The sequence below is a fragment of the Cricetulus griseus genome, chromosome 2 (genome assembly GCF_003668045.3).
Source record: "Cricetulus griseus strain 17A/GY chromosome 2, alternate assembly CriGri-PICRH-1.0, whole genome shotgun sequence".
NCBI lineage: Eukaryota > Metazoa > Chordata > Mammalia > Rodentia > Cricetidae > Cricetulus > Cricetulus griseus.
The window spans coordinates 370,433,614-370,460,836 of record NC_048595.1 but is presented as its reverse complement, the minus strand read 5'-3'; the positions used below and the strand labels follow the sequence as shown (position 1 = coordinate 370,460,836).

Genomic DNA, 27,223 nt, shown 5'->3' with positions numbered 1-27,223 from the left:
AATTCAAAGCTCAGAGAACAAAGTCACTTTCCTAGGTCCCAAACTTAAGTACAAAGCTGATGTCTGACCTTAGTCTTCAGACTTTGACTCTGAAATGATAATCTTCACTGTCACTCTTACTGGATTTATTTATTCTTACTTTTTATTAAATTAATTAAGTGTGTGTGTGTGTGCGCGCGCGTGCGCGCGTGCCAGATGCTGGAGTGAAAACCTCCTAGCTCAGAGAGGCAGAGAATGCACCTTGCTGGCTTTCCTCTTCCACTGCTATTCCAGAAAAAAGCTTTCTCCTACATGTCTCATGCAAAACTCCTCTAGCTGAATGTCCTTCCCTTCCCCTTCCTGTGTCTCTGTCGTCCTGACTCCCTCTTACTCTCTATGGTTTTCATGTCAAGTGGTTGCTTGCTCCACCTCTTAACCTATGGTTGACTTTATTTAGTCCTGTTTACAATATTCCAGCAGAAAGCTCTTGGATTAAAGGTGTGGGCTAGGCCTGAGCCACACCACAACCAGAAACAGGTTTTTCCAGTAAATAATGAAATCTTAGGGTTCAGTCTCAGTGTGATCAGATATCCTGCAACACATATGGAGGCCAGAGGACAGCCTGTGGGAGTTGGTTGTCTCCCTCAGCCAGTGATTCCTGGAGGTTGAATTCAATTCATGATGCTTGGCAACAAGTGCTTAACCTGTGGAGCCATCTCCCCAGCCCCTTGTCTAGATTTAGAATCCCCTAGGAGACACACCCAGAGGTAAGGTCCTTCCCAGAGAATTAACTGAAAAGGAAAGATGTTATCCTTAATGTGTGTGACACCATCATCAGTGGATTGGAGACTTGGACTGAATAAAAAGGTAAACAGAAGACAAACAGCTGAGCACCATCTCTGCCTCCTGATCTGCCCCATGCGAGGAAGCAGCTTCATGCTCCTGCTGCCATAGCCACAGCTGCTCCTGTGGCCATGCCGTCCCACTGTGATAGACTGCCCTAATAAACCCTTTCTTCTTGTGATGGCTAATTTCATCAGACTTTCAACCTTACAGAATTTAGAATAACCATGATAAATGAGGCTCCAGGAGTGTTTAGGAGGGATTTTTCTGGATTAGGTTGAGTGTTGTAGGAGGCCCACTCTAAAAGTCAGCAACACCATTCTGTGGACTAGAGTCAGGAACTGAGTGAAAACCCAGAAGTGAGCTGAGTGGACATTGTGGACAGTGTGACAAAGCTCTGGCATGCTCTTGCTGCCATGCCATCCTACCACAATGGACTATGCCCTTGAATCGTGAGCTAGAGTTTGCCCTTTCCCCCCTGAAGTATCTGGGGATTTTATCACAGCAGCAGGACAAATCATTTGTACACTCCCTTAATGCTTTGTCACAGCAACAAATAACGTAACTAGTGCTCTCTTCTGCCTTCCTCCCTTCTTTCTTCCTCCTTCTTTTTCTTCTTCTTCCTCTTCTTTCTCCTCCTCCTTCCTTTTTTGAGACAGTCTTATATATCCCAGGCAGACCCTCATACTTGATATGCAGCTAAAGATGCCCTTGGGCCTCCCTTTTGGGCCTCCCTCCTCCCTTTTCTCACTATCAGTGGTAGAGATCAGGACTCAGAGAGGGAGGGAGTCGGGTGCCTTGGTGGTAAAGTGGCCCTTGTTATGGAGGTGAAACTTTGTATCTCATTTGTTAGTCTCCATCCTTTGGGATGACTTACTGACTCATCACTAATTCCAGTTTCTCTCCAGCTTAGTGTTTTCAGCCAACATCCTATCTTACTCTTTTGTAATTTACATTATTTAGCCATTCTTGGCCTTCAGAGTAAATCTGTCTTAGGTGAATGTAATTAGAAATGCATATTTGGTACACAGGGATATTTTTTTCTCCTTCACAGCTGTGCATTAAAAAAAAAAAAAGGCAGCATCTGTAGGACTATAAAGTTCCTGTTCATAATAGGGACCATTCTCCCAGAAGCTAGAAACTGTAATCCACTCAAAGCCATGACTATCAACACTGAAGGTGTTTCTTTTGTTCCTTCACTTACGTGGTGAGTGCTGATCAGCCTTCTTCACTAGATTGTGTGCCAAGTTCTGTGTGTAGCCCTGGGGTGGGGATGGGGGCATTGCACTTCCACTGCATGCAGTGGCATCAGTAGAGCTTCAGGTGGGTAGATGTGGGATTATAGCAGGCCATTGGATTCAAAGGCCATGTGTGTGGCTGTTAGTTAGCCTTGGCTGAGCTCAGCTATTGTAACTGCAAAGGGGTCCCTCATATCCATGCCAGGGCTTTCTCAGAAAGAGTAGAACTCTTTAGAAAACAGAGTCAGACCATCCTTGGCACACATGTATCCCCAAGGCAGCTGCTCTACATACCTCAGGTATTTGTGGCTATTTTTTAAAGCCAAGGCCTAAGCACACTTGTTTTACCAATGACTTCCCTAGCTTTGTTTTGAAACTCTTCCAACATGAACTTGAAAGAATAATCTTGTGAAACTCCATGCTGTTCTTTCTTTTCTCCTTCTGACAGTCACTTATGGAGTTTATTCCCACTTGTTTTTTCATGAGAGACTGACTAGGAGTAGGTGACATTTTCTGAAATTACTACCACCATACCTGTGACCTTCAACTCTGCTGTAATAATGTTACCCAGTACCCATTCCATTGGTTTTATCCTGTTGTTCCCAAACTTTAAATTGCTGGCATCTCCTTGTTTGTCTGGTATCTCTTCTTCCCAATGCTGTTCATTCCAAGACCCATTTTCTTTTGGTGTGTTTAGCTGACTGAGGCCCCGGGAGTGTGCTGCTCCAGAGTTCTCTTTGCCTGCCCCCCGCCCCCTGTGAGTTTGGTTTGATGCAGCAGCCCAGGTCTGTATCTTGGTTTTAACCAGTTAAGGGCAAGGTTGCCAATTGTGGCCAATTAATTTAATATGAGTGTTGGAGAAAGTTTGAGAGCTCCCTTCCCCCTGTCCCAGTATGCTGCCAGTGCTGTTCAGACAGCTGTGGGCTCTTAGAACAACTGTACTGGGCCAAGTGGTGGTGGTACAGGCCTTCAATCTCAGCACAGAGGCAGAGGCAAGTGGATCTCTGAGTTCAAGGCCAGCCTGGTCTACAGAGTGAGTTCTAGGACAGCCAGGGCTACACAGAGAATCCCTGTTTCAAAACACCAAAAAAAAAAAAAAACAAACAAAAAACAAAAACAAAAACAAAACTCCAGAACACCTGCACCGAGGGATACTTTTCCCTCACAATGGCTGTTTGCACATTTGACAACATATATGTTTATCTTTTGTCTTCTAGATAGAATATCTGAAAGTTGATGCTGTATGTCTCTGCTGACATCCCTCTAGGAATGGGCACTGTTGAAGATGGGATTTGAAGTGTATTGGGGTGGAGGTGGCCCAGGGACTTTCTGAGGCTGAGGATTCATTTTCTTTGTTTTAGGGCTGATCATCATTGCGGTCTGTATTGACTATGAGATCAAAGCATATACTGCTCACCAAATGTATATTGCATGTTAGCTTGACAGTTGTTGAAAATGAAGCTAGCCCTAGCATCAAAGATTCCCCCCAGTGAGTGGATGTCTGATAATTTCAGCAAACCTGGTCTTCTTTGTAGCTTGTAATAACTTCCCTAGGGTTCCTTAATGCTCAAGATATAACCAGAAATGGCTTTCTCTCGATGGTAGGTCATGTCTCTAATAAACATGTTGGGTATGGGGGACACATATAGTCTTGCCAGTGTTCTCTCATTAAGCCAAGAAATGATCTTGCCACTTGACCACTGGCTTTGTGTACTAGTGGTACAGAGATGCAAGGTTGTGATGTTTTATTTTGCCAGAGAATTCACCTGGCACACTGAGAAGTACTGCTGGCATGTATTGTGGTTAGAAGTTCCTCTGCCAGGCCAGACTGTTACAGATAGTCATGGGGTAGGGGAGCTCTGATGGTGAGCAGTGGAAGGTGAATTGGGCAGTTGATCATCTTGAAGGGCTTTCTTGTTCATGGTATTTCTTCTCTTCATGCCCATGGGGCTGTCAGCAAAGGGACAAAGAAATGGAGTCTCTGGCTTCTCTAGGTTGTTGTGACTTCATAGCACATTTAGTATGGACAGTACCATGTAATGCTGGTTGGTTCCTGCCCTTGTGAAATGGATTGGCTTTCCACTGATCCCTGAGTTTCTGTGTCTAGCCTTGACTAACTCTTGAGAGTTGTGAGTGGAATCATTTTGGAGCTCACAGACCACGAAGGTATTTAATGAAGAAATGAACAAAGACACCAATGTAGATGACCTTGAGGAGTTGACAGCTGGCTTTTTTTGTTGTTGTTTGTTTGTTTTTTGTTTTTTGTTTTTCGAGACAGGGCTTCTCTGTGGCTTTGGAGGCTGTCCTGGAACTAGCTTGTGTAGACCAGGCTGGTCTCGAACTCACAGAGATCCACCTGCCTCTGCCTCCCGAGTGCTGGGATTGAAGGCGTGCGCCACCAATGCCCGGCTGTTTTTTTTTTTTTTTTTCCCTGAGCTGAAAGCAGTTCTGGCCCCATGTGCCTCATAGGCGGATCAGTGTCATCCAACCTCCATCATATTGCCTAGAGACATTGCTGGTCATGTGGCCAAAGGTCTGATTGTCATATTCTGATAGTGTAGTACTCAGAATAGAAGATCTGAGCTTTCCATTCACCCAAGCTTTCCATTCCCTGAGCTTCCCTCCACAGGGAAGAAATCAAGTGTGATCCATGGTTTAATGACTAGAACCAAGTACAAATTTAAATATAGGGGTCATATTTGGTATTTAACTATTTAATGCATGAGTCATTTTCTTTTCTATAAAAATAAATGATGGTGATATATTTCATGTTTAAAAGAAAAGCTTGCACAATTCAGAGCAACACTCAGTGTACTGGAAGCCTTTCCCCTGTGTATCTGGTTTATCTACAACCCCTCCATGCTTTCTCATATCTCCTTACGAAGACAGTGTCCCTCTTAGGGAAGGAAGCCTTCCTGATTCTTGCACATCTCTTGGGTCAGGTCATAACTACATCTCACCTGTTCGAGTGGCTTCCAACCTGGTGACACACCATGTGGTCCTGAGGTCTGTCCAAGAGACAGTGTGTAATGGAGGTGGTTGACTGGGCTTCCAAGACTCCAAGGCTAGAGTGCCATTAGTGACTCAGTGAAGGCCACTGGCCTCCCCAGTCTGCAGAGCTAGTGAGATATGAGTGGCTTTGTCCCAGAGACTTTCACTCTGGATGGGATCTAGCTGATTGCTTTACATCAGGGTGGGACCAAGAGATGGGCTTAAGCTCCTGACAAGCCCCAGGTGCTGGGTCTAAGGATTAGATTCTGTATACCTACCTCTGTGAATGGGGCATGGCAACCCAGAAGCAGGGTTGTAGTCCTGTGGAGAGAGTGCAGCCTGTGTGTGTTCTGAAGAAGATGCTCTTCACCTGGCCCTTAGGGTGGGAACCCTCTGTGCACATTTTGGATCTTGTCAAGGATACAACTCTCCTCTTCTCTGTCCCCACAGTGCTTCACTCTCACCCAACCCTGACACTGTTGTTCCTATTCTGGGGACTGCTGAATAAATAGAACTATTCTGCACCACACATCTGTGGGGGTTTCAAACTTGATATGTCCAAGTCCTCTAAAACCTGTCCACCTTTCTCCCCCATCCCTTATTTCTCCACTGAAAAGTCTTGAAGAAACCCAAGCCTCCTTGTTCCTTTCCACTCAGTGTCTGGTTTCCTGCTTAGGTCTAATAACACTTTCACATGTCTGCAGAGTCAGATTTGATGTTCATGCTCATTGTCAGCCTCCTGTGAATAGTTCTATTTCTCCAGCTTGTATCCTCTAATTCCCCTTGTTCTGTGCCTCCTGCTCCTAGGACACAATGTTCTCTGTCTCCACAGACACCTCCTGGGCTTTCTATCCGTTGGGAGCAGCGGCTCAGACCTGTTTGTCTGCCATGCACCTCTGGGGCCCGTTCTGCCACCTCTCAGGCTTATCCCCCACCTCCAACACTGTCTCTCTGCAATTTCCTGTGTCTGGGACAGTCTTCCAGGTCCTGCAGGGCTGGCAACCTTATCTTTCTTTGTACTTTAACCTCAGATGCTCTCATACAGGAGGTTTACCCTGCCTGGTAGAAAACTCTCAAGTTTCTGTCTCTACTTCCTGAGTGTTGGGACTATAGGTACTGCTTGGGTGTTGTCTCTCCTACCCTGACTTCTCCCTTCTTTAAAAATAAATACACCCCACTGGGCAGTGGCAGCACTCCCCTTTAATCCCAGCACTTGGGAGGCAGAGGTGGGTGGATCTCTTGAGTTTGAGGTCAGCCTGGTCTGAGTGAGTTCCAGGACAACCAGAGCTACACTGAAAAACCAAACCAAACCAAACTAAACCAACCAACCAACAAACAAACAAACAAAATCAATGAAACAACAACCAAACCAAAGCAAACCAAAACAAAACATAAAACAAAATAAAAAACATTAAAAACTGCAAACAAAGCAACAACAAACAAAAAAATAATGTTAGAATTCAAACACAGCACTTTGTGCTGCTAGACAAGCCTTTGCATAGCCTATCCCACCCTCAGGTCTCCTTAAATGAATTATCTTCCCTTCCCAGCCCACCGTTCAGATAACTATACACAAGAGACAAGCCATGCATTCAATGCCAAGTTATGAGCTGTGTCCCGAAGTACCTTGCTTTGGTCCTTCCATGGGGAGGCCAGACCTAGTCTCTGAAGCATCACCAGCGTTTACCCATGGTCCTATTCTGCATGGGCAGCTTATCCTCTTTTGCGTATATGCCCTGCTGGAAGCATAAGATCTTTAGAGTCAGGCAGATCTAGTTTGAAACTTAGCAAGATTCTTCATTTTTTTTTAAGCCTCTGATAACAAGCTTTTGGGCCTAGAGACTCCTAGGTAACTATGATCAGACTTTTCTGTGACACTGTCCCCAGAGTCTAGACTAGAGTATAGCAGAGTCCCCGGTGCACACATCCTTCTTTTTGGGAACTCCCCTGTGAAGTTGCAGTCATTTGGTTACATTGAGCATGTGTCTGTGGAAACCTGTCCTTTGAGACTCTGGGTGAACCAAGAATGCCTCCTGCCCTCAGGGAGCTTTTATTCTTTGAAAGGAGCCAAGCCTTATGATGCAGTGTTGTGAGCAGTAGGTACCCACTTAGGAGACAGGAGGCTCACAGAAAACACAAAAGATATTGCACACTTCTGGAGAACACACACTTCTGGAGTACCCACAATGTGGGTACTAAGCTATGATGTCATGTAGGACTCACGAAGGATCTGAACAGTACACAGAAACCCAATGACCAAGGGGAATGTGCTGTATGGATAGGAGTATAGAATGGTGGAGGTGCCCTGGATTCTTTAGAGGAATGACTTCAGAAAGTCCATGTTATGGACTTCTATACAAAAATTAACACATGATTCAGCAATAAATCTCACTCCACAGGCTAGACAGTTACTGACTTCTTGCTTTGTGGCAAATCTTAATGTTGGGTACAGAAATTGCATCAAACTAACAAAGCCAAAACTTGAATGTTTTGAAAATAATGAAATTGACATCCCCAGCAGTTATATCTAAAAAAGGGAGTAGAACTCCTTCCCCCATGAATTATCAATGTCAAGAATTAAAGAGGGACATATCCACAGATCTACAGAAACAGAATATTCTACATAATGGCATGCCAATTCAGTTGACAACCTGGATGAAATGGACAACTTCCATATTCCAACTGCTTGAAATTTGTCTAGTAATTATTATTTTTCTGATGCCAGGTGTGATGGTGCACACCCTTAATCCCAGCACTCAGAAGGCAGAGGCAGGTGGATTTCTGAGTTCAAGGCCAGCTTGGTCTAAGTGTAAGTTCCAGGATGGCCATAGCCACACCCCTACAATAAAGATGTTCTCCAGAAGTGTGCAATATCTTTTGTGTTTTCTGTGAGCCTCCTGTCTCCTAAAGTACCCATGCTTCTGCCCGGTGTGAAGAGAGACACTCTATGGGCCATGAGACCTGGCTTGTTTATCCTGCAGCCTAGTACCTACAGTCCAGGTATCTGGCCATCATCTTCATCCAAAAGCTAATTTGATCATTAGATCATCTTCATCCTTGGTCAAACCCAATTACATGAGGTTGTGTGGGTCTATTTTTGGAGTTGTTATTCCTATCCATTGTTTTGCTGGTCCTAGTCAATATAAGAGGAACAAAATAAAGGTAATTTCAAAGTCAATGATTTTAGAACTGAGGCAGCAAACTGAGCTTATCCAGTGACATGATGTTTTCAAAGCACATTCTTAATATAACAAAAATGGCTAGGAGTCTGTAAGGAAGACTCAGGTCAAGGGAAATGCTGGAAGGATATGAATGAATAATTTGCAGAAAGAGACAATAATGGCCCAAGTATATGAAAAGATGCTCAATTTTTGTAACAAGAGAATGTTGTATAAAGTTGAGGGTGTTTTGATTGTCACAACTGTCAAAATTTGGGCAAATTTTTGGGCAAAAATATCACACTTTCGGAGTAATTTTATATTTGATTTAATACTAGGCATGAAACTGGGGCCTCTCCATAGTAGGCAAATGTGGTACTACTGAGCCACATCCCAGCACTGGCTCCCAAAGTTTAGAGAAAGGAAGGGCCTCTGATGCTGCTCCCTGCTCTGCTGTGGTCTGTAGGATGTCTGCTCCTGCATTACCTTATAGTCTTTGCTGCTCACCACCCAGACACATTGGCTGAGGACTAGTCTGGTCCTATAGCCTTTAACCTGCTCCCTTTCTTTGGTACCAGCACTAAAATATTCACTTGGGATGCTGGCCACTTCCCTATCCCTTTCTCTGAGATTCCAGATCCTAGTTCTCAGCCAGCACAGGTCCTTTGTGTTTCCTGAACTGGATGTACAGAAGGCTGCTGTTGCTCAAGCCAACCCCTGTATTATCATGGATGTGCTGTTTAATTTGTAGCTGCTTGGTATCTTTAAGGCATAATTAACACTGAAGAGAGATTTTGGCTAAAAGTGTTAATTAACTACAAAGTAATGGTGTGGCTTTCATTGATAGGGTTCCCTGACTCCTAGTAGACCACTGAGCTGGTCTGGTGGCAGCAATGAGCCCCAGCCATTGCTGGGTGTTTGGCTTCCTAAGTGCACTGCTTCCCAGCTATTGATCTTTTGTCGTATCACAGAATGAATCTGCCTGTGTTGACAGGTTCAATTGGGGTCTTCAGAATCTGGAGACCCACTTATGCTGTGATGCACACGAGGGTGGTTGTTTTTCTCTTCTAATAGCTTCAGTGATATTAGAGGCTGTGGAACATTAGATTAGTAATACAAAATGAACAATAACAGTTCTGATAAGAGCTGATGAAAATCTCAGACAATAACTGTCAGAACATGCATATTTGGAGCAAGGATATTGAGCTAGAGAAGTGAAAAGCCTGTTCCCAGGTTATATGCAGTTTTAATTACTGTCAATCGCAGGCTCACTCTCCGTTCTTTGACGTGGAACCTGGGACTGCTAGGCCCCACCTAAGACTCCTGCAGATTCCACAGCTGTCCCTTATGAACATGGCCAACCTTAAACACTGTTTCAATGTTTACAAATGATTCTGTGCCTATTGGTAACATTGGTGTCCAAAATCCAGTTTACTGGATATGGCTTACATTATTTTCAGTGTGGCCTCTGACACTGTAGCCTCATGAGTTTTGGCAAATGTGTGACCTAGATGGCCATCCCCACCACTGGGATGTGGAACACCTGATGACCCCAGAAAGTATCCCTGACTCATTTACTACCAAGTCTTCTCCTGTTCCCAGTCCCAAGCAACTCTGATCTTCTTACAGAGACTAAAGATTGACCTTCCCAGTGTCCAGTGTGCTCTTGGGTCAACTCTTCTCAGAATAACCATCTACAAAGTCACCCATGCTGCTGACACCACTCTCTGTTCCATTTCACAGGGGGGGCAAACATTCTGTATTGCATGCATACTATAAGCTGACTAACCATTCACCCATTCCTTGCTGGACATTGTGCTATTTCCAGTTTTGAGTTGCTGTCAGTGGTTTCTATGGACATTTTTGTATCCATCCACATGTGGATGTTTTTATTTTTCTTGGTGTGAGTTGTATTGCTCAATCGTAATATGGGGATCGTAGATTAAAGTTTACAAGGAATTACTTAATCATTTCTCAAAGCAATTGTGCTGTTTATACAGTACTACCAGCAGATTCTAGCATTACAGTAGATTTCTTAAGATTTTGTTTTAACAGGATGATGTCTCTGAACTGTTTTTACCCTTTTCCCACAGATGCTTTTAATTGTTTGACACTGAACTTACATATTATCCTTATTTCTAAGTGTTTAGTGGAAATATTTAGTTACTTACTATTAAGTATGGCTTTTCATTAAGGTTTTAATGGTACATTTCATAAAATGTACTTTTCCATGTGTTATTTGCACAAAAATTTAAAAAGTGTAGGTGGGTTTTGAATTTTGTGTCTGCTTTTGCTGTTGACCACCTGGCTTACTTTCATTTCTGTTAGCAAATTGTTAATATAGTAAGAGACAGTCACTCATTGATGCTCAAAGATTAAACCATCTTTGCATTGCTGGGATAAGACTCATGTGGTCCTGATGTTATGCATTTTATATACTTTTGGAGTTGATTCACTAGTACTTTGTTAGGGACTTTTACAATTAAATTTATGAAAATTACCGGCCTTAAAATGGTTTTCTTATAAACTCTCTGATCTCAACATTTGAATAATACTTGTCTGATAAGACATTTTGCATAGTGTGTGTGTGTGTGTGTGTGTGTGTGTGTGTGTGTGTGTGTGTGTGTGTGTGTGTGTGTATGTGTGTGTGTGTACTACAGTATGTCTGTGGATATCAAGGGACAACTTACAGGAGTTAGTTCTCTTCTTCTATTATGTTGACTTTGTGCATCAAACTCAGGTTGTCAGGCTTTGGTATCAAGTGTGTTTACCTGCTGATCTACCTCCCTGGCCTTTTCCATCTTTCTTCTCTAGCTTGTTGTATGAGATTGTAATTTTTCTGAGATGGATGTTTGATAGAATGTGCTGGGTGATCAGCTGTTTATTGGGCTTCTTTTAGGAGATGGTTTTCATGTGAATTCAGCCCCTAATCATCATGAAGCTCTTGGTTTTCTGCTTCTCTTTGGTTCTCTTGGGAAGGAGTGCTTACTGGGCCTAAATTGCTGATGGTGTTGGGACAGAGTTTGACTTTCTTTCCATTCTTTTGCTCTCCGTGGGATCTGTACTGAGGCCCATTTTTATTTTTGACATTGGAATCTTGTTTCCTTTTTCCTTGACTAACCTGAGAAGGACGTCACCTTTCTTCATAATTTTAAGAAATTGCCATTGACTCTGTTCTTTGGGGAGTGAGGGCTTGGGGAGTATTGATTTTAATTTAAGAATCTTTTGTTTTTGCCCTCCTTCTTAACTTGTTTCATTGCATCTTGCTCTTGGCCACCAGAAGTTTCATATATCTTGACATTTAGCTTTGGCAATGAAGGGAACAGCTGATCTCAGATGTGTCTGTGTTCAATTACTTACTAACTTGAGCATCCTCAGGGCAACAGTATGTCACCTTCTTTATTATTGTGGCCTCTCCCCATAGTGGATATCCATCCATGTCAGCCAGTGAATAGGTAGATGGGTGAATGAATATTCTTAAGAGTTGTTTCTTTGAATGGTGGGGAAATAGAGTGAGCAAGGGCTAGGCTGCTCCCCTAACTACACAGCATCTGGTGTGATGGCTAGTTTTAATTATCAGCTTAAGTGATCTAGAGTCATTTGGAAAGAGAGTCTCAATGAGAGATCGTCTCGACTGGGTTGGCCTGTAAAGTGTGTCTGTGGGGGATTATCTTGATTGTATTAATTGAGGTGTAAAGACCTTATCCATTATGGGTGGCTCTATTCCCTGAGCAGGGGATTCCGAACCAAGAGTAGAGAAAGTGAGCTGACCAGAAGCATGCATTTATTCATTCATCATGCTCTCCTCTTGTCTGTGGCTTTAACTAGCAGCTTCCAGTTCCCCTTGCCTTGATTCTCTTAGTGATGGACTACGACATGAAATTGTGAGCCTATTGTGAAACTATTTCTCCCCTGGGTTGCTTGGTCATTGTGTTTTATCACAACAGCAGGAAAGGAAACTAAGACACTTGCCTATGTAGATAGCAAGGTGCAGGGCACAGATCACTCAGTTTAGTGTTTTACATATACAGTCACTCAATAAAAAGTTGCTAATTAAAGACCCTCATATTAGCTTGACAAATCAGTTGTATTGTGCTTTGAAAACCTCTCAAGGTGAAGACAGAGAAGGTACTCTGAACAGGAAGGGTATGGTATCCAGGAAGGACAGCTTTTGTGCTTCCCTTCTGCTCTGTACATCCTGTGCCTTTTGCCTGTCAGCCCACTTTATGGTTTCATTAAAATATTCTTATTTTTCTGGCTGAGGTTGCTTTTTTATTTCTCTTCCCTTCCTTTTAATCATTAGGAGGAAAGGCAGTAATACTCAATTTCACTAAACCCTTTCTGTACTTCATTTTTATAACTTTGATACTAGTCTCCCAAATTATATATTTTCTTTGGTTCTCCACAGAGTAAAGAAACAGCTAATTTCAAGAAAATTGGATCATGGGTTACTTCTTCCTTGTTTCCTGGTGCATGACAGTTATCTCCCTGTGCACTTTCTGTTCACCTCTGGGTGATTTCTCCTATTGTCCTCGATGAAGATGGTTTTTAAGTTTAGCTTGTGGTTGCTTCACAATCCTGGTTTTTCAAAGTAACCAGAGAGTCTTTCTGTTTTCTTGAACACTATGCCTGTGGTTGAAGCAATGTGTCACCCACCTTCCTGCTGGTTGGTGGCTTGACTTGCTTATGTGGTGGTTTGTTCCTATGTCCATACACTCAGCACTAACTGAGCTTTCTAAGGTCAAAGGCCACATTCACCTCACATCCAGCCTGGATTCTCACACTCAAGGATTCCTGGGAGGCTCTGAAAAGATGAACGAAGGAGTGATCTCATCAGCTAGCTAGAGTTGGCTATACTCAGAATTCACAGAAGACATCTTGTGTGACTTCAAGGGCTCTAGGACATGTTTGCAAGAAACCAGTAGCTTTCTGGAGTTGATGGGTTTGTGCTTTGGGATGATGGGAATGGAAAGAGAATATGGGGCTTCAGTGAGTCTAAAGTATGAGTATTGCATTTAGAAAAACACCTGTTTCATCAAGTACTTTGTTAGTAAAGAAGAGGCATGGGTTTCCCTGGGTGGTCAGGAAGAGCAATTTTAAAGTGGGTCGAGGGCCATGATGGCATTGTTGGTATCACTGGCTTGAATGACACCCGTACACATGGACTTGAAGACAGTATGAGTGATGGGAGGCAGAGGGAACAGTGAGCTCACTAACATGGGGTTGAGGACTTGAAAGGACATTGCTCGAAGGAAGATACACAGTAGGTTTACAGTCACAGGAGGAGAAACTGAAGTGAAACAGGGCTTAACCCCATAGAATGGTTGTTACCACAAAAATGGAACATGAGCTATTGGTGAGAAAAAAAAAAAAAAAAAAAAAAAAAAAAACCAGACCCATGTGTGTGCTAGATGAAGGGTCAAGTGGTAAATTACTGTGGCAAAAGATCTGGTGATCCCTCAAAAAGTGAATGCAAAATAAATGTACAATGCAGAAATTTCACCTTCTTCATGCCCAAAACAGACGAAAGAGAGGCATGACATTTGCATGTCCCTGCCGTATCAACATTATTCTCTAGACCTACAGGGATGGAGCAAGCCTCATGCTCATTGACAATACATCACAGGTGGCCAGGCCACACAATGGAGTGCTAGTCGGCTTGAAAAGAGAGATGATCTGGTGCAAACTGTGGCAGGGTGAACCTCAAGAACATTTTGATAAATGAAATAAGGCAGTCACAGAAGGACTGATTACCCAAGCTCCCAGTCATCTGTATAGAGTGAATGTAGGAGAGCTGCCAGGGGCCAGGAGAGAGGGTGGTGGGATGTGGAAGTGGGAAGGTAGTGTGAAGTGGGCTCAGAGGTTTCTTTTGGGAAGACAAGGAGGGTTCTTCGATGTTGCATGGTAAACATGTGTTAACAGAGTGATGTGCAATGCTAAGAACCCCTACCCTGAAGGAATTCCTTTGGTAGGAATATTTTCTCTTAGTAAATCATCTTTTGGGTTGAAGGATTTTTGTTTGTTTTGTTTTTCTCCAAATAAATCTAGTTTTAAAGTTCAAAAATAAGTAAAAGAAATGGGACCATGCTCATTTCTTCTTTTTCTACGCCCTGTTGCTTGTGGGTTACTAGATGGGCAAGGTTACACAGAGGGAAAATAATTTATTTAGGGTGTTTTCTTTTTGATTCTTCATAATACTCTAAGGAGGTCAGTACTAGTTAAATTCCCATTTAATGGTTGGTGGACTGAGGCTGAAAATGGCAAGCCACAGTGCCGTGCCATAGAGCCGTGGTGCCAGACGGTATTTCACTGTTGACCCCACCTTCTCTCCTACCCTGCCAGGCTGAATAGACTTTGCCAATTGCCTCCCCTCAACATGTCTTCTCTCTGATATGAGGGACACGAAAGTAGTTTTCTTTAATTTTAAGAGAGCCCAATAGCTATGGCTGCTTTCTCATTGCAAAGATGTGGGTTAACAGAAGCAGTCAATGCAGGCTGGATATCCCTTGCTGGGTAACTGGAATCTAAGGGAGGAGGACTGTGCTGGCTAGCTTTATGTCAACTTGATACAAGCTGGAGTCACTGGAGAGGAGGGAGCCTCAGTTGAGAAAATGCCTCAATAATATGGCTATAGGCAGACCTGTAGGGCATTTTCTTAATTAGAGATTGAATGTGAGAGGGCCAAGCCCAATTGTGGGTGGGGCTACCCCTTGGCAGGTGATCCTGGTCTCTATAAGAAAGCAGGCTGTACAAACCATGGGGAACAAGCCAGTAAGCAGCACTCCTCCATGGCTTCTGTATCAGTTCCTGTCCAGTTTGAGTTCCTGTCCTGACTTTCTTCAGTGATGAACAGTGATATGGAAACATAAACAAAATAAGCCCTTTCCTCTCCAAGTTGCTTTGGTCATGGTGTTTCATCACAGCAATAGTAAGCCTAAGACAAGAGCCAAAGGTTGGCACTTCACCTTAGCCTCTTAGAAACATGTCTTCCTGTCACACTGGCAAGGGGAGAGTGAACCCTGAGTCCAGTGCCTCAGCATGTGCTTGGAGGCCCCAATACAATGACACCATCGCTGAGCTCTCACACAGTGCCCAGCTTCTGTCTTTATTGCTGCTTCTGGAAAGTGCTTTGGGAGGGTGGTGAGAGCCAGGTGTGCTGAGAGCCTTCTCTCTTTTTCTTTGACACAGAATAACATATTTCAGGAGATGTGATTGGCCTTGTATCTCATTGTTCACCTCCCTGGGCCTTCTTGGCACTGTCCTGTTATGTTCTGGTCTGTCTACTATGCTGTTGGTGTTATGGCTAGGAGGCACAGAGTTTTGCCTCCATGCTTTCCTCTAGCAGTTCCATCTGCAAAGTTTGTTATTAATAATTGTGCATGTCTGTATGTGGGTTTGTGCATGTGAGTGCAGGTATCTGGGGAGTTCAGAGAGGATGTAGGATTCCCTGGAGTTCAAATTATAGGCAGATGTGAGTCACTAGACATGGGTGCTGGGAGCAGAACTCAGGTCCTCTGGAAGACAGCTCAGGCCCTTAACTTCTGAGCCATCTCTCCACCCTGCAATATTTGCAAAGTCTGAATGTGAAGGACTGTATAATAAATGTTTCTGACTTGGCCCGACAAAGGAAGTCTCTGCTGCAGAGCCTTCTCTGTTTCTATTTTGTTTGACTTATTCCCTATAAGAAATACAGTGAAGTTCTTTGCTCCCAGCCCTGCAGAATCAGGTGATGACTAGATTTGCCCTAAGGGCCCCTGTTGTCAACATCTCCTTGAGGACATTGCTGTAGAAGGCTCTGTCATTTTAGTCAGGAGTTAGCTGGGCCAAGATTTCTTGTTACCATGGCTACTTCCTCTGTCTCTCAGGCTACAGATCCCTGTAGAGTTGCCTTGTACTGAGTGGGGAACGTGGGAGGCACCAGCTTTTCTATAATGCATGTCCTCTGTCCTGAGTGTTTCTCTGCCTGTGTGCAGGGCCATGGATGAGGCTGCTCACAGCTGTTCCTCCTGAGGTATCATGCAGGACTTGGAGGCTGGGGTCACTGTCCTGTAGAATTTACCTCTTAATGCTCATTCTTCTTCAAAATAAAAGGTAGATGCAGCACATCTCGTTCTTGCCTGTGGCTTCTTAGAATTCTCTCCTCTTGCACCATACCACTACCAGGTGCTATGGCAGTTGCTGGGCATGAGTCTTCTCCATGATACAGCAACACTGTACTCCAAAACAATGGTGGGGGCCTACACTCAGCATTCCTAAGAATGGAGCTCTGCCTCTTTGTACCTTGTTAGTGTTCCTGTATCTTGCCCCTAACCCTATCCCCATGCTCTTGGTCTGGGCTGCTCTCCCCAAAAATGCAAAATTCTCATCTCAAAGGAATGGATGGTCAGATATGGCCAGACTGGACTGGGGCTGGAGTTTCAATGTGTGGTGGCTTAATGCCTCTTACGTTCTTCTATCATTAAGGGAGGCAGGATCTGCCCTCCTACCCTCCCATCATCCTTTGTAAGTGCACTCAGTAGGGGAAGTCACATGAAGAGCCTAGGAGGGGAGATCGTGGCCCCCATTGGTACCCTACTTAACTTTAGTCACCTACCATTTTTGTACTGATGCCTTCATGACCATTTGGATGGTTCCTGCCACCTCTTCATTCTGTGTCCTGTTTCTGGCATGGTGGCACTGCCCTTGTCTTTCTAGAAGGGCCTCTGCTGTACTTCTCTCTGAGCACTCAGGTTTCTAGTCCCCATCAGCCTGGGAGTAGAATTACCTCCTGAGTGGAGGCTCAGCCATCTGCTGATGCACAGTTAGTTTGTTTTCTCTGTCAAATGTGTTATCTAAACAGAGTGCATATTGGAGCCCCTTCTACCTGTATGTATGACTGAGGACTGTTTAGACTCTTGATACCACAGGAAAAATTGTGCCAGATGCACAGTATGACCTGGGGTAGTTGTTTGATCCTCTCATGTGTGAGGGTCTTTAGACTCTCTGCCACCCAGTATGGAACCTCATCTACGTGTGGGTACTGATTTGTTATTTATCTTAACTTTTTAGACTCTGGAAGCTGTCCTGAACTTCAAGTACTCTGGAGGCCCAGGCCACGTGGAAGGGTATTACAGGAATCTATCTCTGGGACTGCATGTGGAAGTTGAGCCATCTGTGTTTTTTACTAGAGTCAGCACACTTCCTGCAACCAGGTAACCAGGCTGGGGGTGGGGTGGAAGTGTCTCCTGATACCGGTTATCCAATCTCACTGCCCAGCAAAGCCATGCCTTTGGTGGGACAGTGTTCCTTGGTGTTAGTGGGCAGCTGGAATGCTGTGTGAGTAGTCTCTGTGGTGGGGCCCTCCCAGGGCAGGTGCTTTGCTCTGCTGACTGCCCCTTCTTCAACAGGCTCTGCATAGTGCTTTGCTTATATTTGGTACTCCCTGAGGAGCTCAGCTTTGTTCTCTGTGATGCCCCTGTGGGTAGTGAGATGTAAGTTTTGTCTCAGAGATCACTGTCCAGCACCACAAGAACCTTCTAGCTCGGCACGATGCCAGCTCATTCTGCACAGGAAATCATTTTCCTTAAGGTAGCCCTCTCTGCCACCGACTCCTTGAGGCCCAATCTTCATCCTAGGAAAGGGAGGGGTAGGTTTGTCTACTTCAAGGTCACATGTGGCAAGAAGGGCCATTGGTTTTCTCTTAGGTGACAGCTCCTCGTCTCATTCTCATACTGTAGAAGTGGCATCAATGCTTCCTAGGAGTCCTTGGGATAGTTTATATGTGCTGCCCCTGGAGAATGGGGTCCCACCTCCACTGAGCTCCACTAAATTGGTGGGCTAGGCCATCACTGTATTTGCTTAATTGAGCAAAACAGAAGCCTTGACTGATGTTCACCTGTCTGTATTTGGACCTTGCAAATAGCACCCTAGCATGTGCTATTCCTCACATGTATTCTATAGGGTAAAACAGAGGTATGGTGTCCATCATAATGCTGACAGAAAAATCCATTAAATGGATCTAGCTCACTTACCCCCTGGCCACTGGAGAAAGACTTCAGTAAGAATTAATGATTTATCTGGGCCTTTTAGCATCCCTTTTCATCATCTATCACTTTTTTGGTCCTCACTGCCAAGGTGGCTTCTACTTGAATTTGTATAAAGCTTTAAAGCTCCTGCCTCAGGGCAGATTTGGCCAGCGTGCTGACAGCCAATGTTAGGGTGTGCCAAGCCTTCTGCACATGGCTCTGCTGTATCATGTCTGCCTTTCTTGCCTCTTCTCTTTTCCCACTGCCACTGCCCACCAAGACTTCTCAGATGTGGCACAGGTTGCCATGAATTCTCCTTTGCACCTCATTACGACATCATGGCCCCTGTAAATGGTAGCTTAAGGTTGAAGTGAACTTGGAAGCATTGGCTATTGGCTTTTGTCTTTATTGCCAATCTGTAGCCTTCATCTTCTCTTCTTTTGATCTGTACATTTCTCTTTCCATCTCTTGGATTTTAGAGTTCACTTCTGATTTTTCTTTTTAATTATTCCCAAGTAAAACTGATCTCAAAATCCTGGGATGAAATTTTACTGTCTCCAGGTCACTCGTCACTGTGTATCCTTTTCCCCATGGAGGGTTGACCAGTTGGCTACAGTCCTGCATGTCGAGGTTACCCAGCTTGCAGACAGATCCAGTGCTGAAAAGACTGCATTCAGAGTCCCTCCCACTCTGTTTGGGATAGACCTTCCTCTCCCCTGATTCTCCCCATGTTCTTACCAAGTTCCAGTACAGCCACTCACACCTGAGCTGTGTTAAAGGTGGTTCCTTCCTGCCAGTTTCAACTTCATCTTTTCTCTAAAAGTGTCCCTTTTATTAAACTACCATTCTTTTATTTAATCCTTTGGAAAACATCTGCTTGCCTTTGAGATCTGTTTGAATTTCTATAGATTTTCCTAGCAGGAGTGTGTGTGTGTGTGTGTGTGTGTGTGTGTGTGTGTGTGTGTTTCTGTGAGTCCTATGCTTTCTCACACTGGGAGCACTTCTGCCCCATTTCCAGTCAGCACCCCCAAATACCTGGTGCATCCTTTTTGGAGAAAGGGTAGATAGAGCAACTTCTTGCTCTTCACCAGCCTATAGGAGCTTGTCACATAGAATTAGCATGGAATGGGAACATGAATGTACACACAGGAGTGATAGAACAATGGAATATTAGATAAATGAATAAATAGAAAAGACCTGAGTTCCATCTGGGCTGGGAGTGGGGAGGAGAAATGAACAAGGAATGGCTGGCTGAAAAGGTTACAAGCAGTACAGACTCATATGTCTGTGTCCAAAGTTGCCCCAGTGCAGACAGATTCAGCACTGCATTTTAAAGTGGAGCTTGTCAGATTTCATATGGCAGCAAGACACTAATTGTATGCCTCTTACAAGAAACCAGCATCAAATATGCACAGTATATGTGAACACTGATATTTAGAAGGTTGGTATGGAGTTATTAATATTAAACACATGGGCTTTCAAGAAAAAAAGAAGGGAAGTTTTGTAATGATTGAAGAATTAAGCATGGGGATTGAAGAAATGAGTGTGGTCAAGAGTTTCTGTCTTGCCCCAGTCCCACAGCCGTTTAGTCCCCAATAAATGCACAGAGCCTTATGTTAATTATAAACTGTTTGGCCAATGGCTCAGGCTTCTTACTAGCTAGCTCTCTCTTAATTATTAAGCCATTTCTATTAGTTTATGTATTTCCACATGGTCTTGGCTTACCTGAGAATGTCCAGGCATCCTGTCTTCTTGGTAGCTACATGGCATCTGCCTGGTAACTCACTCTTTGTGTTCCTCTTCCCAGAATCCTCCTAGTCTGGTAGCCCTATCTATACTTCCTGCCTGGCTACATCCTACTTGTCCATTGGCTGAAACAGCTTTATTCATCAACCAATAAGAGAAACATATTCACAGTATTCAGAGGGATATCTCCCATCAAATTGAGTTCTCAATAGCATATTACAGTCCTAAATATAAATACACTTAAAAACATAATTTCAAAATAAAACTAGCCCACAAAGGGGAGAAACAGATAACCCCACAGTATATCTGACTGTTTGAATATTACTCCCTGAGAATCTGATATGACAACTATACAAAACAAAAGAAAACCCACAGGAAAACTGTAACCAACCTAGACATTTTTGTTAACCACCTCCACCTTTGTATTTATGGAAGAATGAATGCTTAAGCTAGAAATGAATGGCTTGACATCAATGGTGTGGCTTCTGAACTACACAAAGAAGAGTTCAATATTCCTAGAAGAAATTACAGAGAAGAAATAATGTCAGTAAGACGGGGTGTGAAAGAGAATTTTTGGAGTCAATGGAAACAAAAGCTGATACTTTAAAAAGATTAATAATAAAATTAATCATAACTAGAGCAATGAGGGGAAAGAGAGAAAACACAAATTGCTAGTAGAAGGAGTGAAAGATGCAGCCTTCTATGAGTTTTATATATGCCATATTTGGAAATGTAAGAGGATACTGTAGAGAGCCATGTCCCAGTGAGTTTGACAACTTAGGCAAAATAGATCAATGTTTTGAAGGAGGAAAGTGGACAAAGTACTAAAACGGACACAAGAAGAAATAGAGCATGTGAATGGACATCCTCAATTAGAAAGTTCCCACGAAGCATTCTGTGGGCCCCAGATGACCTTCTCCAGTAAGTAGTTCAAGCTTTTAAGGAAGCAAGCACAGCACCTTTGAGGCATCTCATTTAGGAAACAGGCAGGGAGGAGTCATTCCTGACCTCACCCTCATCATACTGCTGCTTTCCTGAGACACCAAATCACAGGAAGAAAAAGCTTTAGGCCAGTAGCTCAAGTATTCAAAGGCTGAGCTTCGAAACAAAACACAAGACAATTTCAGCCACATGGAAGGTAAAATAGAGTACTAAAAAATTCCAATTTATCCTTGAAATACATGTAGTTTTAAGCACTGAAAAATAAACTGTTGGGATTTATCTCATTAGCAAACAAAGGTGAGAACCGTGACAGTTGATGAAGGGTATCCTTGGACAGAATTCAACATGAGCGTACGGTTACTGTAGCTCCAGTGCAAGTCTGAGCAATTTCTTCGTGAACATGAGCCCAGCAAACCTGTCTGCTGTGAGCACTGTGTTATATTCCTTGTAATACTAGAGCAATAAGGTTTAAAGAATAATTAAAGACCTAAAAATTAGAAATGGAGAGTAAAAAAAAAAAAAAACTTGTCATCTGCAGTTCTGCTGTTGTACAGTATACGTGGCCATGTATATTCCTGTTTATTAGCAACAATTAGAAATTTGAAGATAGAATTGAAAATAATGCTTCAATAAAATCAAAACACAAATCACAGGGATAAAGTTGTAAAAATGTCATTTCTAGAAGGTGTCAAAACACAGGGAAAAGACTTGAATTCCTGGCAAAAGTTGGGAGCTAACCGGTTACTCAGAAGATCTGGTTCTTGTTAAGATTCCAGTTTCCTCTGCATTGACTATAAACTCAAGGAAATCCCAATCAAATCCCAATAGTATTTATTAATAGTGTTATTTTAAACCAGAAACTGGCAAGTTGTTGTTAAAAATATCTTGAGGCAGAGGCAGGCCAGCCTGGTCTACAAAGTGAGTTTCAGGATGGGCTCCAAAGCTACAGAGAAACCCTGTCTCCAAAAACCAAAAGCAAAAAATCCTTGAAATGGAGCAGGAAACATTATGTAACCTAACAGAGCAAAGTTGGAGGAATTAGGTGTGTGATTTCAAGACCTATGTAAAGATGTAACCAAGAGAGTGTTGTTGGCACTAACCTGGACTAGAGGTCAGTATACCCAAGTTGACGGTTCATAAATAGACTTAGCAGTTTTATGGAGAACTGCAGAGACTTTTCTTTCCCCCAAAGGAGACATAGCAAGGCAGCTTCCTGATTTGGGGCCAGAGATTTCTTAGATCTGCTTGGATTGCTAACTATAAATTAAAATGTTGATAAATAATTTATTTCATGAAAATTGAAACCCAGTGAGCTGCCAGTTTCATTTCTGCATGTTTATTTTAGCTAAAAAAATATATGTATCTACGAAAAAGACTCATGTAAGAATTTATATAATAGCTTTACTTTCTATAACTCCAGTGTGGAGATGACTCTGAATACCTGTCAGCAGAAGAATGGGTGAGCCATCTTTGATACAGTCCCACAGGGAAATAGTGCTCACAAACAAAAGCAGCTTGCCTGTGGAAGGTGTCTGTGTACACAGTTCCAGACAGCGATACCCTCTCTATGGTTAGAGTGCTTTGAATTATGGCTGACTATGGGTTGAGGCAGTGGGAGGAAATGGGCTGGGAAGGCATTAGCGTCTATTCTTATCTTGGTTTTCTTAGGCTGTGCCTCTGATACTCCCTCTCCCTGGGGATTATCCCAGTTCTAAGCAGACCAGGTTCAATGGTCATCTGAGAGGGCCAGTGTCTTTGTGCCTCAATTAAGTATTGTGTGTCTAGTAGGGTGCTATCCCAGGGTTTAGATGGTGTAAGAACTCATCAGTCTACCTTGCATATCTTTGTCCCTCTTCCCAAGTAAGTTGTCCCTTGATTTAAAAAAAATTTAGTGCTCAGGTATAAAACTATGTGTGCAACCAAAGAGGGCCCTTAATTTTTATGGGTGAGATCTGGAAAGACATCACGGGGAGATGGGATGTGGCAATGTTCAATACTGGGCCAGCCTATGGGAGGACCCTGGGAAGTGCAAAGCATTGATAATTCCCTCTAGGTTTTAAGACTGGCAGCATGGGAGCCCAGTTGAAGTACTATTTTCCTTAGCGACCACAGCAGAATCAACATGCATTTTGGGCACTCAGCATTAGGGGTTTATTGAAGTGGCGTGCTATGGTGCATTATGAATTAATTGCTTGCTTTTTGCTCACAGGTGAAGATTGCTTTGTCAGAATCCTTCTGTGTTAGAGTTCCATACATCTCATTTTTAAAATCAGACCCTTCTCAACACACTTGGACTACAGATGAGGCCGGGCAGATGTTGTATGTTTTCCCCAGCTCTCCTAGCGTGGTGGTGACAGTTGAATCTAGGTTTCCTTACTCCTAAATGACCACCTGCATGTCAGAATTTCATGGAGGTTTAGACTGATTTTAGTGTAAACAGAAGCCAGATAATGTCAAAAAATCAGCCTGGTGTTGGGCCAGTTGTGTTGTGAAGCCCAGCTGCAGATGTGTGTGGGTTATATGCTCCCAGAATTGGCAGGATTTCTGTCCCTGCCATTTCTATAGTGTGTGTGTGTGTGTGTGTGTGTGTGTGTGTGTGTGTGTGTGTGTGTGTGTGTGTGTGTTGTATGTGCATGCATGCATGCAAATATGAGTGCCCCTCTGTGTGTGTGTGAGGTGTGTGAGGCATGTACACAGCTATGAGTGCCCATGTATGTGTGGTGTCCAGAAGAGGATGTCAGGTACCTGTTCTTTACCACTCTACCATGTTCCATCAAGACCAGGTCTCTTACTAAACTTGAAATGAGGCTGGCAGTCAACAAGCCACAGTGATCTGATCCTCCTGTTTCTGCCTCTGCCCCTCAGCACCGAGGTTATAGGTAAGTATTGCCCAGCTTTTTTTTTTTTTTTTTTTTTTCATGAGTTCTACGGAATCCATCTAAGCTCAGGTTTTCATTTGTGTGTATCATGCACTTTTACCCTCCAAGTTGTCTCCTCAGCCCCTCTTACTGGTAGTTTTTGATGTGACTTGTTTCCAGACTGTAAAGGGGAAAGAGAAATGTTCTTTGTTCTGGGTACATCATGTTCAGCATCCTGTTCTTGTTCCAGAATGCCCTTGGAGGTGGGCATCACACCCTGGAGTGTGAGTTCTACACATTGGCATGTGAAGGCCTGGGTCTACATGGGGCTTCTCAGCACCATATTGTGACTTGGGCCCTATTTGTGTGAGCAAGGTGTCCAGAGACCTAGCTCTGATTCCTTCTGCTGTGTCCATGACTTCATGAGAAGTTGCAGTTTCAGGGTCTATCTGTCTGTCCCTTACTGAGAGACCATGTCTGGTCTGTCCATCTCACCAGGGAGAGAAGAGAATCAAATTATCAAAGAGTGGATCATTTTCCTAAGTGCCATGGAACACTAAAGATGAGAGGCAGAATATTCTTCCTTTTTCCCTTTCCCTCCTAACTCCCTCTCTTTCCCTCCCTCCCTCTCCCTTCTCCCTTCTTCCCTCTCATCTCACCCCACTTGCATTTGGAAGATCAATTACCTCTGAGAGTAGCTTTTTACACCAGGCTGCCCGATAATGTTCTCAGGGACTAGACTGAAATGGATTAGGCCACACTGTCCCTGTCTAACAGCTGTGCTTCCCTCTCTCCCAAGGAGCAATTTCTTTCTAGATGGTTATAGTAAATGATCCAATCTTAGACATCCCTATTTTGAGCTATGTAGAAAATACCCTTCTCAGAGTAGGGTGTAATAGGTATTATGTGCTGGAATAGAAGCCATTCTTTCAGAGACACCACTGTACTTGCCCTCTGTCATTTAAAAGGTTTCTGTTGGGGGAGGGGCCTGCTCAGCTCTCCAGAGATCCCATGCCCACAGATACAGCATTAAGGCCATTTCAAGAGAGATCTTTATTGGGTCAGAGCTTTTCCAAGTTGCTACATCTGTTAGATTCATTTTAAATTTTGTAGGACTTTAGAATTTAAGCATAGGATTTGGAAGTAAATCTGTATTTCATCTCAAAGGTTGATAACATTGATCTTGTGAAGATTATAATATGGTACCCAGTACAAGTTTGGTAAATGAACATTGGTAGTTCTGTTTGTTTCTTCTATGCCACATTCTTTGGGGAATGGGAGGGCCAGTCTTGTAAGATATACTATGCACAGCTGACCCTGGGAACTTCCATAGGCTGTCACCTGCCTTAGCTGCTGGTCCTTCTTCCTACCTTAGTGTTGACTGTCTGAAGCCAAGTACCCTGACCAGCTGGTGTTTTGGCTATACCCAGCATAGTGCTTGCCATGGTACAGGCACCAGTGCTCAGATGAATTGTTGTTAAGTAATGCTGAGGAGACATGGACAGTGCATGACAGAGAAAGGAAGAGCAGCCCAATGGGAACTGATGGGGAGAGCCGGTGCCATGAAGTTCTCTGTGTGAACAGTAGGAATAGCAATTGCTTCTTCTGTGAATTTGGAGGAAGCTGTGCAGTGGGGAGGCCCTATAGCCAGGGCCCAGAGTCCTGAGGGCACACTGATAGGCAAGACACAGAAGGAAAAGACTGTTATTCCTCCTGTGATATGATTGAGTTACAAAATACTCTGTTCTGAGCTGGTGAGATGGCTCAGTGGGTAAGGGCACTGGCCACCAAGCTTGCCAATGTGAATTCAACACCCAGACCCATATAGGAGAGAAGCAACTCCTACAAATATTTTCCTGAACTCCATGTATAATACACACACACACACACACACACACACACACACACACACACACACACACTAAACCAATATTAAAAAATCATTTTGCCCTGCTAAGCTAAGACATTTCTAACCTGCTACTGCTTGTGGCTATATGATGCCCCATTCACCAAGGAGCCATGAGAAGTCTGCAGAAGGCACTGGAGCCCAGGGATATCAACAATGGTATTTGAAAGGGTTTGAGAGATGACATAGGAAGTGAAAGCACTTGCCATGCAAGCAGCAGAACAAGAGTTTGCACCCCAGAACTCACATAGACAATGGGTAGGTGTGTTGGCCCAATTACAATCCCAGCCTTGGAAGCTAGAGATGGGAGATCCCAGAAGCCAGCTGGCAAGTAAGACTAGACTAGCTGAACCTTATCAGCAAGACCTGGGTTTAAATGAGAGACCCTGCCTCAAAGACAATAATATAGAAAGTAATCAAAGAAAATCAAAGAAAATCCCTGACATTACCCTCAGGCTCCTGCAGGCCCCTGCACACATATAGTGTGTGCCCAAACACAGGTGCAAATGCATATCAAACATTGACTCATTATATGTACCCCCTCCCCCAACATGCACAGCAAAAGATGGAAAAAGTGGGAGTGAGGTGCCCTCCCTCATGCTGACTCACAGCTCTGCCATAGGGGTGAGTGGTGGAATGTGTATAAATGCTGGCTCCTGATATGCTGTTGTAAGATAGAAGCTGAATGTCATGTATTTAAGGCAGAGCCTGACACATGGCTCAGGTATGGTCATAGGAGTTGGCACTATCTTCCCCTCTTGTTCTTAGTCTCTGACCATGTGTCCCAGGCCATTCCTTTTCTCTGTTTTCTCTGCTTAAATCAATCCCCAGGCCTATGATGAGGACATAGCAGATGACTTCATGTGGCAGGACACCTTGACTCAGTGGAGGGAAAGGAGGTAGAATCCTAAGACTTTGAACCTAGTTCCTGCCCTGGAAGGGCCACTGAATTGCTCTGAGCCTGGCTTGTTCTTAGCTGAAAATAGTGGGAATATTATACTTGAAGAGAGATGTTTCTCCCCTTCTGAAGCCATTCAGACTCATTACATAAACCCACGTCTATGGGAAGTATGTTGGGTGAAGCCCAAACCTGTTGTGTCTCCCACTGGGACACCCGTTGGTGACATTCTGCAGACATTTCCTTCTCTGTGCCACTCCTCTGGCACTACACACAGTGCTTGTTAGTCTTCTAAAAGTAAAAATAAGGCGTTATTTCTGTGCCAGTTAATTATCTGTGTAATCCATGTTGATTGCCTTTCCATATCAGACACTTGGGTTTCTGCATTTATGTAGAAACTGCATGCTTTCCCACAATCTCCCCTCTGCTTGGAACTAGTTGGCTTTCCCTACTGGCTGTTTATGTTGAACACTTTCGTGAATAAGTCTGTGTGCATGTGGACAGTGTGTTTGAAACAGAACTTCAAAGAACCTGGACTTTGATATGCACTGTAGAATTTTCCTCTGCAATTTATCCCGGAGAGAGTGAGAATACAACCTCTCAGCCTCATTAAAAATACCATTCTTTCTTATGAAGGAATGAACAGTTTGAAGTCTGTGC

The 27,223-nt window shown here is 43.6% G+C and overlaps 1 protein-coding gene across 3 annotated transcripts in view; it reads left to right on the top strand.

Annotated features, from left to right (window-relative positions):
• Trappc9 (trafficking protein particle complex 9) overlaps positions 1-27,223 on the top strand; it is a 473,194-nt gene that overhangs the window by 279,623 nt on the left and 166,348 nt on the right. For all 3 annotated transcript variants that reach the window (XM_027403774.2, XM_027403775.2, XM_027403773.2), the window contains one exon: positions 17,258-17,400. In XM_027403774.2, coding sequence (XP_027259575.1) covers positions 17,258-17,400 — 143 coding nt within the window. The remainder of the gene's footprint in view (positions 1-17,257; positions 17,401-27,223) is intronic.